This window comes from Clupea harengus, chromosome 16 (assembly GCF_900700415.2).
Source record: "Clupea harengus chromosome 16, Ch_v2.0.2, whole genome shotgun sequence".
NCBI classification, from domain to species: domain Eukaryota; kingdom Metazoa; phylum Chordata; class Actinopteri; order Clupeiformes; family Clupeidae; genus Clupea; species Clupea harengus.
This window is the reverse complement of record NC_045167.1, coordinates 955,001-970,000: the sequence shown is the minus strand read 5'-3', so window position 1 is coordinate 970,000 and position 15,000 is coordinate 955,001. Positions and strand designations below refer to the sequence as shown.

At 47.3% G+C, this 15,000-nt stretch overlaps 1 protein-coding gene across 1 annotated transcript in view; it reads right to left on the bottom strand.

Annotated features, from left to right (window-relative positions):
- Positions 1–15,000, bottom strand: part of snd1 (staphylococcal nuclease and tudor domain containing 1) — a 165,555-nt gene that overhangs the window by 100,189 nt on the left and 50,366 nt on the right. Inside the window, 1 exon segment of the mRNA XM_031582313.2 lies at positions 2,982–3,091. Within this exon segment, the coding sequence (XP_031438173.1) occupies positions 2,982–3,091 (110 nt within the window).

The following is a 15,000-nucleotide window of genomic DNA, read 5'->3' as shown; positions in this document are numbered from 1 at the left end:
CCCAAAGGGCAACGAGGGCACTCGAGGGGCAGCAGCTCTCTACAGAGAGGCAGTGAGAGGTTCAGGGCTAATAGGAAAGCCTTGGATGAGATGGACAAAGGGTGCATCCGTTTCAAACAGAAGTTATACATGTGCACGTGGCCATGCACATGTACATGCACTGGCAAGAACCCATGGACACACACACACACACACACACACACACACACACACACACACACACACACACACACACACACACACACACACACACACACACACACACACACACACACACACACCCTGATGCGCTTGAGGACACATCTCCCTACAATCCAGTAAACGGTTTGAACATAAAGGTCATTGGTGCCGACTGATCTGCAGGAGCATGAGGCATCTGTGGCGTCATGTGTGAGGATGACTCACCAACCAACTCCAACCGTAGCCCCTGCGAGCCTCCGTCGTCATGCCCCCTCCATCCCCACCTTCCGCAGTCATGCCCCCTCCACCCCCGCCCTCCACCCCCCGTGACTGGACCCTCAGGAGTTGGCGTACCTCCTCACACCCACTTCTGTTCAACGCTCAAGAACTGCCATCACACACATTCTTTCCTCCAACAGACAGGCAGGCAGGCAGGCAGGCAGACAGACAGACTCACGCAAACAGACACACACACACACACACACACACACACACACACACACACACACACACACACACACACACACACACACACACACACACACACCTCCTGACCTTGTTTCCTGAAAGCCTCCCGTGGCTATGCCCGCTGCCCACACAGCCTTGCTTTGGTAACTAAGACGACGCCGAGGGAGTGAGGCTCGTGCTAATCTCTTTTAGAGAGGCCTCAGACTGATTGAGGTTGACCCCTGGCCTGCAGGCATATTCTCTCCACTCCTTCAGAAAGGCCTACATCTCTGTAGTCTTTACTTGACTTTCTGGGCTCTTCAGATGGAATTCAATGAAATCCAATATAATTTTATATTCACATAACACATCCAACTGAAGTAGTGAAAGGTGGAAAAAAAACTATTATACAAAAGGCAGAACAAAAAACAAATCTCTCAAGAGACACCTGTTGGCTCGAAAACTAAATTGAAAAGCTATAATTCCACAAGACTGCCATAAATTGTTTCAGAAAAGAAAGTAAGTCCCGTTGGGATGTTTTTTTCAGCCTCACCTTCCCTCCTTGTACAGGAGAAGAAAGTGAATCTCGGAACAGCAGAGTAAAGAGGCGAGCATTGGTCCCAGATCACGACTGCACTCACAGACTCCAGACTTTAAATAAACTGTTGTTTGTAATTACACCCTCAGCAGAAACGAGCAGAAATAAAAAGGCAAGCGCAGACAGCCACACACAGCGCCACACTAAGAGGCCATTAGAAATGGGCCAGTTTCCCTGAGAGCAGAGGCGTTCAGACAGAACCACACCGAGGCCCCCGACGTGAGCAGACTAGGATATAATATAATAATAATTAAGACCTTTGTCAGGTTTTTAATGGCACACACACACACACACACACACACACACACACACACACGCACACACGCACACACACACACGCACGCAGGTAGGCCTGAGGTCGCGGTGAATTTAGATTGGAGACCATGCAATGATGAGTAAAGGGTAAAACATATCAATGAGAAACCCCTTGCTGAATGAGAAGAACACGTGGAAAGGGATGGATTAGTTCTGGAAGCAGCAACATGCCTATTCAACATGCACACGGGGTAGGGGGCTGTGTGTTTGAAACTGCTTTTCTGAGTGACACTGTAAGCCACTACATGAAGACGTGGACACCACTGTCAGAACTGCTCTGAGGAGCTTGAGATATATATAGAACATATATTTTTGCTGGATGTTCAGAGCCACTCCCTGATGCTCTTACTCAAACGGGTAGGCCTCAGATGTCTATCCACTCGAGATTTACTCGAGGTTTAATAAAAAAAAACGGACCACAAACTCCAGATAGCTCACACAAGGAAAACTGAGGGGAAACCGTAAGTAAAATGGTGTGAATCTATCTGTGTTTTGCTACTTGTGTCTCCTGCGGGAGCACTCCTGAAGCCCTTCCACTCCCACCAGCGGTGTTAGGAGTGCTTCTGAGAGCAGTTTCTTTAACGGAGCCAGAGTCAGCTGTTTAGCTCTACTCCTGCACCTCTGGCCAAAAGGAGCATTTCCATGACAATCAGGAATGAGCAGGAAGAGGGGGACAGGAGCATTCTCGGAAAAAAGGAAGGGGGTAGGGGAAGAGAGAGAGAGAAAGAGATCAGGAGATTGATCGAGAGAGAGAGAGAGAGAGAGAGAGAGAGAGATCAGGAGAGTGAGAGAGAGAGAGAGAGAGAGATCAGGAGAGTGATGGAGAAAGATGCAGTGAGAAGGACAGATGAGTGCCCTTGAATTTCGGTTCCGCTTTAGCGGTTTCATTCAGGGGAGACAGTAGCATTTCCATAAGAAAGACGGGGGACAGAGAGCAGTGAGATGGGGGGGGGGGGGGGCAGTGCTGTGCAGGCAGGGGAAGGGGAGAGAGAGAGAGGAGAGGGATCATTTGGAGCAATTCATTTCTGCTTACTCTGAGGGCACTAAAAGGGGGAGGCTTATGTGGGCTTTGGACTCTTTAGGGGGCTAAATTATTACCCCTTCACCTCCACTTATGCTTCATAGGCTCTAATCAACGAGCTAAAATAGTTGATCTTCCATCAAGTTCAGCTATGAATGACACTTAAGATAGGACTTGAGAGGGGAATGCCAGCAGAGTTGTGGATCTGAGTTGAGGACTGTTGTTGGCGGAGGGGGATGGATAACAATATGACCAGCTCAAGAGAGCTCAAAATGAAAGAAACCCATACTTGGGATTTTAGCAACTTGTGACAAGAAAATGTTCAGACGACTGGAAAATGGATGCCCAAATCCATACCATCATCAAGACAATCCACTTGAGCCTGTGGTTGTAAGGCTACAGTGCCAATGGCCTCCTTACCTCTCTCTGGAGGACGAGTTCTTTGGTGAACAGCATGGCCTCTTCACTGTATGGCTCAGCCACCTGAATGCCACTTGGAATGTTCCGGCCCCCACGAGGACACTCAATACCTACAGAGAAAGGAGAAAGGGGGCATTGGGTCAGCACATAGCATAGCAGAGCGTCATGTCTTTACCACATTCAGGAGCTCCAGGATCAGGAACATTAGCAAAAGCAATATGATCACAGACCTCCAGTGTTTCCCCTACCGTTATATTAGGGGGGCGCCCGGCCCCCCAACGGCACCCCCCGCCCGCCCCTGGACGGTCAAGTTAATTTTGTTCAATTTTATTTTCTATAAAGCGCCAGATCACAACGGAAGTAATTTAAGGTTACCTTTCCTATAGAACAGGTCTATAGCTTGTTCTTTTATTAAACAAAATAAATAGCCTTATGTTATTTATCTTATTTACACGACGGCATGTAAGTTCTGTCTCTACATGGTCGCGCGTTTACAATTCTCTGCTCTCTGTATCGCGCATGGCAGAGTTCCGCCGCGATGCGCACAAGCACGCGCACAAACACACGCACACGCACACGCACACACACACACAGGTGAGCACGCTCCCACCTGCGGACAGAATTGGGCTTAAGAATCAGTGCACAGCTACGGACACTTTTAAGCTTTAAAAAACGAATATCCAGGCGTTCATGAATCCAGCAGAGATCTTTTCCTAGGTAGGGTCGACAATGAGGCCCAGTGAGAATGGCTACAACAGACGTAGAAACAGAACGTACATACAGAATGTCCGCACCGAAAATTCAGAAATAGATCTGGCTTCCATTTTTTTATCATTTTCCGCGAGTTGTGCGTGGCCCTTTTTACATAGAGTCTGGTAATAAATCTATGAAATGTAACGAAAATTATTTATTTGGCTGTGAATAATGAAGGAAGCAATAAATCCGATTATTTGCCAAACCCTCAAGAGCTGTTGCCATGGAGATTTAACGTTACTTTCTGTTTGAAGACAAGGTAGCAGCTAGTGTTGAAGAATGGATGACTTGAAATTGGACGACTTTAAATTAATATATGAAGTTGAATATCAACACTGAGTTGAATATCAGATTTATAAGCAATGAGAACGGCAGAAACACAGGCAGGACGTCAGATGACGAGACAGATCATAGTGACACAGGCTGGTTTTTTTTTTTTCGTAATATGAAGGCTGAGACATTCATAACATTTTATTCAGTCGTACTGGTTTTTTGCTACATTTTTGTAGTCCTGGTAATCTTTTGTTTGGCATATTGGTGAGGTTATTAAGAGGACCATTTCTCAATCGTTTTGTTCTTGATGAATTAATGTTTGTTAATCAATTATTTTTCAACAAATAACTCAATTATAATTACAAAGAGGACAATTCACAACTTTTTATTGCAACTTTCACTTGTTTCGCCAATTTCATTGCAACAAAAACCTAAAAATAAAAACTTTCATCGCAACTTTTTGGAAAAGCTCCTACGAAATCAGGAATTTTAGGCCGCAAATATCTAAAAAAATGTTCTTCCAGAAGCCCAGAAAGATACACCACTGCAGCGACAAAAGCTGCACACTTTGTGGATAATTGTCATAAAAAGACCATGATTCCTTTAAGCGTTTGTGTCGGTGGCCACGCCGCGCACCGTGCACCGTGCCGCAGAACCCCCCCCCCCCCCCCCCCCTAAAGCTGTAAACCTAGGGGAAACACTGGACCTCCCTACTAAGGCTGCTATCAAGCTCATGTCAAACCTATCCAGTAGATTCTGATGCACAGCTTCAAATGATTGAATGGAATCAGTATGGTCAGCTCCATTTCCTGGTGTATTAACTTCTTGTGTTAACTTTGGTGACCATGCAGTGAGATCGCAGAGAGGGTGTAATATGGAAAAAGCAACTCTTTATTTTTACTCCCAAATGCTCCTCTAGCTGTAGAAGCTGTGATCCCCCTCATATATGATGCTGTGGATGCTGTGGCCCCCCTCATATATGATGCTGTAGATGCTGTGGCCCCTCATATATGATGCTGTGGAAGCTGTGATCCCCCTCATATATGAAGCTGTAGATGCTGTGGCCCCTCATATATGAAGCTGTAGCTGCACTCTCTATGCCATGTGCACTGCACACCTCTTTGATGCCACCAGAAAAAAAATGCTTTCAGAAAAACAACTCCTCCAAGCTCCATCGCAGCTCCCCTTTTTTGTTTTCATTGCTAAAAAAAGCATCAAAACAAGGACAAGTTCTGAGATAGGTAGGAGGACAGAAGATGTCCAAGTCGCCCCTGAGCCCTTGTTGTAATTCCAGTGCACGCACACAAATGCACACAAACACCGCTATTCCATCCAGCACAGTTTGCACAACGGGAGCAGGGAAGGTGATCGATTTATGCAGAGCAAAAGCCATGGCCTGGGTGTGGAGGTGAAAACCTTTTAACCTCCCTCTAACAGAGCCACATTAGTCTTCATTTATCAGGTGAACTCTTCCACTAAGAATCGATTGGGAACACTGGGACCAACTGACACTCCATCACAGCACCACATGGGTCTGTTGGGGACTCAGCTGCTCTAGAGGTGAGGGGACCCTCAGAAGATAACTCATCTTTATCTCCGTCTTTATTACACCAGCGCACTCACGGATGAGTCCTTCCATGCAAAAGGCTTTGGTAAAGGATGCTTGTGTTTGCAGAAAAGCAAGCCTACAGTTTCCTACCTCACTAAAGGATGCACACAAACATGTGCAAGAGCGCGCACACACACACACACACACACACACACACACACACACACACACACACACACACACACACACACACACACACACACACATAAATGTTGCCTGCAGACAACGCTCTCACAAAAAAAGCACTTTTTTTCTAATCTGCACTGTGTTGCAAACAAAACAACTCAATTAACTCTTAATAGTCCGTAAATAGTTCCAGATTAGCATTTAAATTGCTTGGAGCGTCTGGCTCGTACAAAGCAGGAAGTGATTTGCCGCAACCACGTTGGGAGTATTTTTAGAGACTGGGATTGGGTTAGCAAGGCCAATGTGGCCAGGCAGGTACGACAGGAGAAAGAGGGCAGGAAGGCTCATGGGGGAAAATAGGACTAAGAGATTATAGACATCAACAAACCTCTACGCATATTATATCACACAACATATTACAGGCGTAGAAATGAGAGGGAAAAGAGCAGGCAACTGAAGATTGGGTTTTAAAACCCTGCCACTAGATACCACTAGCACTAGCCACTGGGTTAGTAACTGGGGACTCTAAACTGCATACAGCATGTTTCAGACTAACATTAAAAAGTCCAATACAGTATTTAAAATGACCAATTCTATCAGTATATTGAAACATCATTGATAATTCATATCCCCTGACATGTTGATTTTGGCAAAGGGAACCATGAGGAATTCAATGCAAGTTTTGTGTTACCTGATTGGCACTATCAATTAATAAATCCCCCACCACGGACTCTTTAGATATTCTACCAAAATGTCTAGTGTTATCATTTAACAGAATATGTATATCCCTAAGGAAAACCTTGCTCTGCCCTTTTCCTCTCTTGAACTCTGAGGACCGATCACTTAATTCAATCCTCTACACCTCTAACTACAATCTTCACGCTTTCAAACACTCATCCCTTTCCGTGGCGCCCCTTCCAATGAAGAGATTTGCTAAGGTCAGCCCATTATCACAGCAACTCAAGCATGATAGCCCACTGAATGTAATGTACTACAGCTAGTTGATGCCCATGAATAATACATGCAAATTAAACAAATGTAAAATATGCCAAATATATTCACATTTCTTCAGAGATATACTCAGGCTAACTAAAGGTTCCAAGTTTGATGGACACTGTTCTATGTGCGTATGGAGCTTTCCAACAACTTACAAGGCTGTGGTATAATAGAAAATGCTGTACTGATTTTCAACTCAATATAGAAGTATGCAGCAACCTGCAGAAAGACTCTTTCTGCTCATCTCCCCCTCCGCTCCCCCCCCCCAGAATGTACAGGAGGACTGTCAGCAGTAGGCTAACGCTGTGAAGTAACTGACAGGCATTAAAATAGGACAAGCTGGCACATAACTGCACAGATCTATATATATATATGGGCGAGGGGGGCACAGGGTCTGAATAGCGACGCCCTCGCACGAGCCACAGTTCCAGCTCCAAAAGATTCCACAATGACTCATGATGGGGAAGGATTGCAGCATGCGTTCACACCAACATGGCCCTCTCCTCTCCTCTCCTCTCCTCTCCTCTCCTCTCCTCTCCTCTCCTCTCCTCTCCTCTCCGCAAGAGAGCAAAGTGGGGGTGGTGAAGAGGAGAGGGGCACACTTCAGTTTAGCCGCAGAACATGAGAGACACACACACACACACACACACACACACACACACACACACACACACACACAGAGAGAGAGCAAAAAGAAATGTGAATCTGCTTCGCTCTGCACTCAAACTGCCCATCAATAGTCCATCTAAATGGCCCAGTTTGAGACCGAGTGAGAAAGGGCAGAGGACAGAGGTGGGTAGAGGAGGTCAGTGATTAGGATGGGCCTGTTTGGTTACCACGGTGATTAGGATGGGCCTGTTTGGTTACCACGGTGATTAGGATGGGTCTGTTTGGTTACCACGGTGATTAGGATGGGCCTGTTTGGTACTGTGGTGATTAGGATGGGCCTGTTTGGTACTGTGCTCATAGGGTGGGTCTGTTTGGTACCACGGTGGTTAGGATGGGCCTGTTTGGTACTGTGCTCATTAGGATGGGCCTGTTTGGTACTGCGCTCATTAGGATGGGTCTGTTTGGTACTGTGGTGATTAGGGTGGGCCTGTTTGGTACCACGGTGATTAGGGTGGGCCTGTTTGGTACTGCGCTCATTAGGATGGGCCTGTTTGGTACTGTGGTGATTAGGATGGGCCTGTTTGGTACCACGGTGATTAGGATGGGCCTGTTTGGTACCACGGTGATTAGGATGGGCCTGTTTGGTACCACGGTGATTAGGGTGGGCCTGTTTGGTACCACGGTGATTAGGATGGGCCTGTTTGGTACTGTGGTGATTAGGATGGGCCTGTTTGGTACTGCGCTCATTAGGATGGGTCTGTTTGGTACTGTGCTCATTAGGATGGGCCTGTTTGGTACTGCGCTCATTAGGATGGGCCTGTTTGGTACTGCGCTCATAGGATAGGCCTGTTTGGTACCATGGTGATTAGGATGGGCCTGTTTGGTACCACGGTGATTAGGATGGGCCTGTTTGGTACTGAGCTCATTAGGATGGGCCTGTTTGGTACCACGGTGATTAGGATGGGCCTGTTTGGTACCACGGTGATTAGGATGGGCCTGTTTGGTACTGCGGTCATTAGGATGGGCCTGTTTGGTACTGCGCTCATTAGGATGGGCCTGTTTGGTACTGCGCTCATTAGGATGGGTCTGTTTGGTACTGCGCTCATTAGGATGGGCCTGTTTGGTACCGCGGTGGTTAGGATGGGCCTGTTTGGTACCACGGTCATTAGGATGGGCCTGTTTGGTACTGTGGTGATTAGGATGGGCCTGTTTGGTACCACGGTCATTAGGATGGGCCTGTTTGGTACTGTGGTGATTAGGATGGGCCTGTTTGGTATCACGGTCATTAGGATGGGCCTGTTTGGTACCACGGTCATTAGGATCAATCAATCAATCAATCAATCAATTCAATTTTATATAGCGCTTCACTAAATACCCGAAGTCGCTTTACAGAGGCCAGTAGTCATTCATACACAGTCATACCGGTGGTGGTAAGCTACCTCAGTAGCCACAGCTGCCCTGGGGCAGACTGACAGAAGCGTGGCTGCCAATCAGCGCCTACGGCCCCTCCGACCACCACCAACATTCATTCATATTCATACGATGCAATGCATGTCTTTATGATGGTGGGGGAAACCGGAGTACCCGGAGTAAACCCACGCAGGCACGGGGAGAACATGCAAACTCCACACAGAAAGGACCTGGAACGACCTGGAACGACCGGATGGGCCTGTTTGGTACTGTGGTGATTAGGATGGGCCTGTTTGGTACTGTGCTCATAAGGGTGGGTCTGTTTGGTACCACGGTGGTTAGGATGGGCCTGTTTGGTACTGTGCTCATTAGGATGGGCCTGTTTGGTACTGCGCTCATTAGGGTGGGCCTGTTTGGTACCACGGTGATTAGGATGGGCCTGTTTGGTACTGCGCTCATTAGGATGGGCCTGTTTGGTACTGCGCTCATTAGGATGGGCCTGTTTGGTACCATGGTGGTTAGGATGGGCCTGTTTGGTACTGTGCTCATTAGGATGGGTCTGTTTGGTACTGCGCTCATTAGGATGGGTCTGTTTGGTACTGCGCTCATTAGGATGGGCCCGTTTGGTACTGTGGTCATTAAGATGGGCCTGTTTGGTTACCACGGTGATTAGGATGGGCCTGTTTGGTACCACGGTGATTAGGATGGGCCTGTTTGGTACCACGGTGATTAGGATGGGCCTGTTTGGTACTGTGGTGATTAGGATGGGCCTGTTTGGTACTGTGCTCATTAGGATGGGCCTGTTTGGTACTGTGGTGATTAGGATGGGCCTGTTTGGTACTGTGGTGATTAGGATGGGCCTGTTTGGTACTGTGCTCATTAGGATGGGCCTGTTTGGTACTGTGGGTCATTAGGATGGGCCTGTTTGGTACTGTGGTGATTAGGATGGGCCTGTTTGGTACCACGGTGATTAGGATGTGCCTGTTTGGTACTGTGCTCATAGGATGAGCCTGTTTGGTACTGCGCTCATTAGGATGTGCCTGTTTGGTACTGTGCTCATAGGATGGGCCTGTTTGGTACTGCGCTCATTAGGATGGGCCTGTTTGGTATCACGGTCATTAGGATGGGCCTGTTTGGTACCACGGTCATTAGGATCAATCAATCAATCAATCAATTCAATTTTATATAGCGCTTCTCTAAATACCCAAAGTCGCTTTACAGAGGCCAGTAGTCATTCATACACAGTCATACCGGTGGTGGTAAGCTACCTCAGTAGCCACAGCTGCCCTGGGGCAGACTGACAGAAGCGTGGCTGCCAATCAGCGCCTACGGCCCCTCCGACCACCACCAACATTCATTCATATTCATACGATGCAATGCATGTCTTTATGATGGTGGGGGAAACCGGAGTACCCGGAGTAAACCCACGCAGGCACGGGGAGAACATGCAAACTCCACACAGAAAGGACCTGGAACGACCTGGAACGACCGGATGGGCCTGTTTGGTACCACGGTGATTAGGATGTAGCATAACTTCTCTCAGTTCTACACTAATGACCACAAACATTCCCTGATGCTCCAGCTCTGTGATTCTCTCCCTGTCTCACAAACATCCACATCTGTGTAAAAACAAATCAATGTTTTCTTGGGCTAAGAGAGTGTATATAGAGTGTGTTTGGCTAAGAGAGTGTGTTTGGCTTAGAGGTCTGTGTGTTTGTGCCTGCCTCTCTGCAGGGGACATTCAGTTTGACTCCCTCAGCAGCACTGAGCACTGCTGACTGACATTCTCCCCTGATTCTCTGAGTTATCACTTGATTCCTCCATCTACCACAACACGATTCCACACACACACACACACACACACACACACACACACACACACACACACACACACACACACACACACACACACACACACACACACACACACACACACACACACACACACACACCATCAAAATTTCAGAATACGGCACCATCCAGCCTGCTGTGTGGCCGGTGCGGAAGATCTAACGTTTTAATCTGTGATGCTGGGGAACGATGCAGATAAAATATGGCCTGAGCCTGCCTGAGCCTACCTGGTGCCCCCCACCTCCTCCTCCCCCCACCTCCTCACCCCACCCCTTCACTGGCCTGAAATAACTGCTTGACAAATGACTTGTGGCCAGAGCATATGTGCTACCTGCAACAGAAGTGCAGTCAGCGCTATGTTTTATGCAGGCCAAGACGACCACTCTCTGTGATGAAAAACACTCTCCATCTCTCACTACCTTGTTCTCTCTGCATACACACATTCAGACACAAACACATTGTGAGGACCGAAGGTACTGTGAGGACATGAGGAACCAGGATTAAGAGTAGTATTCAGATGTAGGAAAACCTATGGATTTCCTCATTGTCTGCACAATTCCCACACACACACACACACACACACACCTCTCCCTTACTTACTTTTTGCATCAAAGTCAACCTAATTAACACTTCATAAAACAGCAGTTTATTATAAAATATTACAAATGTTGCAGCATGTCAGGCAATCACAGCCTTTAATGATGTGACAATCTTAAAACTGACTGCAGCCTGCTCTAGCTTCTCTGTCTTTCTCTGGGGGACATCATCTTAACAAGGCTGTGCCTCGGTGGGCTGAAGGATCTTTAGGAATACAGACACAGTTCCACTGGCCACACACACAAACACACACACTGAGTGGGAAGTGCAGTCAGTGTCTCATCATCTCTCTGATGATCCAGCTCTGGTCAGGAGAAGCCCAAGCCTCTCTCTGTGACACTAGAGCAGTCAGCAGCGGGCCTCTGTGACACTAGAGCAGTCAGCGGGGCCTCTGTGACACTAGAGCAGTCAGCAGCGGGCCTCTGTGACACTAGAGCAGTCAGCCTCTCTCTGTGACACTAGAGCAGTCAGCCTCTCTCTGTGACACTAGAGCAGTCAGCCTCTCTCTGTGACACTAGAGCAGTCAGCCTCTCTCTGTGACACTAGAGCAGTCAGCAGCGGGCCTCTGTGACACTAGAGCAGTCAGCGGGCCTCTGTGACACTAGAGCAGTCAGCGGGCCTCAGGCTCTTCCTCCCTCCAAGGGGCCCTCCGAGGGTTGACACTGGAGCTGTAGTACTTCCAGTGTTTGATCTCCCTCAGAGGGCTGACACTGGAGCTGTAGTACTTCCAGTGTTTGATCTCCCTCAGAGGGCTGACACTGGAGCTGTAGTACTTCCAGTGTTTGATCTCCCTCCTCCCACTGAAGCAATGGGGGGGGGGGGGGTCTGAGTCCTGGTGGAGGTAAATGATGCGTAAAGAAGAGTGGTCCAAAAGAGACACAACTCTACTTCTCTCATGCTCCTCCCATCTCACACAAAAGCACTCACAGTCACACTCACTACACTGAACTCACACTCACACTCACACTCCCTAAATTCCTAAATTTCCCTCAGGATTAATAAAGTATCCATCTATCTATCTATCTCTGAACTCACACTCACACTACCTACACTGAACTCACACTCACACTCCCTACACTAAACTCACACTCACACTACCTACACTGAACTCACACTCACAGTCACACACTACCTACACTGAACTCACACTCACACTACCTACACTGAACTCACACTCACACTACCTACACTGAACTCACACTCCCTACACTGAACTCACACTACCTACACTGAACTCACACTACCTACACTGAACTCACACTAACACTACCTACACTGAACTCACACACAGTCACACACTACCTACACTGAACTCACACTCACACTACCTACACTGAACTCACACTCACACTACCTACACTGAACTCACACTCACACTACCTACACTGAACTCACGTATTACAGATTCTCCTTTGCCACGAAAAAGCTTTTAAAAAAATGGTCCATGTGCGGATGGGTCAGTTAAAATGAAATTTTAGCAGATTAGTTAAATATCTAACTAATATAAATATTTAAGCGATAATAATTTACTGAAACCTCATTGGCTGAATGTATCCAATCACTAATAGATGCAGCACAGGCTTGCCACTGACAACTGCAGTAAGTGGAGAGGCAGAAGGGCTGGGGAACGCTGAGTACGAGAGAGTACACAGATTCACAACAAACAGCTGAGTACGGGAGAGGACAAAGATACACAACAAAGAACAGCTGAGTACGGGAGAGGACAAAGATACACAACAAAGAACAGCTGAGTACGGGAGAGGACAAAGAAAAGCTGAGTACGGGAGAGTACACAGATTCAGAACAAACAGCTGAGTACGGGAGAGTACACAGATACACAACAAACAGCTGAGTACAGGAGAGGACAAAGATACACAACAAAGAAACGCTGAGTACGGGAGAGTACAAAGATACACAACAAAGAAACGCTGAGTACGAGAGAGTACACAGATTCAGAACAAACAGCTGAGTACGGGAGAGGACAAAGATACACAACAAAGAAAAGCTGAGTACGGGAGAGTACACAGATACACAACAAAGAAACGCTGAGTACGGGAGAGTACAAAGAGACAACAAAGAACAGCTGAGTACGGGAGAGTACAAAGATACAGATTCACAACAAAGAACAGCTGAGTACGGGAGAGTACACAGATACAACAAAGAAAAGTCAAGTGTGTGAAGTATTTGGGGAAGTTCTAGGCAAAGATGACTTCAGTGTTGGGGATAATTAACAACCTTGACACCCAATAAAGCCCAGTGAAATATTGCTGACATTATCACATGCACTGTTGCCAACATGCAACGTACAACTATTTCATAATCTCCCTACAGGATACCTGTAGGCCAAACTGCCTTATAGCCTATCCTTGTCAAATCCAAGTGTTAGTGTTTGGGCTGCATTTATTTTGACAAAGGATGTGAATATTCCAGGTAGCAATCATTTGAAAGAAGCCATTCTGTTCCTGATTAAAAGCAGTCTCCCTATACCAAAGAATGCAATTAATGTAATGTTTTCTGGACGTTTTGGAAAAAACAGGTACGAGTCGGGCATCATTTTGAATTATTTTGATGTGGGACGAGCCGATTTAAAGCATTGAGCAAGTACAGGTCATGAGCTTATGAGTAGACCCGCACATCACTGGTTCTCCAGAATTACAAGATGTGGACCAGGTAAAGCAATTCATTTTTTTCCTTATTGAATAACTGTTCTCTGACTTTGGTAGTACAGGCAACACAAGGCTCCTTAAAAGGGGCCTTCATAGAAGTTGGGTCTCTTGTATTCCCCAAGGCTTACCACCACCACAAGAAGGCCAATGACAAACACAATTCTTTAACATTTGAGCAGCTTCTGAATATAATTAAAAAAAACATGAGGAAGTTCCTAATTGGCTGCTAATGCTGAGGAGAGGGCCCTAGTGGGAGGCCTGTGTTCCCCTCCGGCGGAGAGAAGAGTGGAAGGACAAATACTCACAACCACAATGGGGTGAGTCGCATGGCTGCAGCAGCACTCAGCTCAACTCGGCTTTTCCAGGAACGCAGAGCATCAACATAAGCTGCACTGCAGCAGCAGCAGAGAGAGAGAGAGCGAGAGAGAGAGAGAGAGAGAGAGAGATGGAGAGAGAGAGAGAGGAAGAGAGAGAGCGGGAGGGAGGGAGAGAGAGAGAGAGGGAGGGAGGAAGAGAGGGAGCGGGAGGGAGGGAGAGAGAGAGAGGAAGAGAGAGAGCGGGAGGGAGGGAGGGAGAGAGAGAGAGAGAGAGAGAGAGAGGGAGGAAGAGAGGGAGCGGGAGGGAGGGAGAGAGAGAGAGAGAGGAAGAGAGGAAGAGAGGGAGCGGGAGGGAGAGAGGGAGCGGGAGGGAGAGAGAGGAAGAGAGGGAGAGAGAGAGGAAGAGAGGAAGAGAGGGAGCGGGAGGGAGAGAGAGAGAGAGAGAGAGAGAGAGAGAGAGAGAGAGAGAGAGAGAGAGAGAGAGAGAGAGAGAGAAAGATTCACTACATACACACCACTGACTCATCTGTGCGTCCACTATTCCTGATCCCTGTGCTGTGACAAATGTCATTTATTTATCTCTACTAATGGTATGAGAGAATGGTCCTCACGCTAAATGGATCTCCAAGGCTACGCTGTATTCTATGTTTCTCTGTATGTCTGTATGCTCTATGCTATGTTTCTCTGTATGTCTGTCTGCTCTACACTATGTTTCTCTGTCTGTACTCTACGCTATGGTTCTCTGTCTGTCTGTCTGCTCTACACTATGTTTCTCTGTCTGTACTCTACGCTATGTTTCTCTGTCTGTCTGT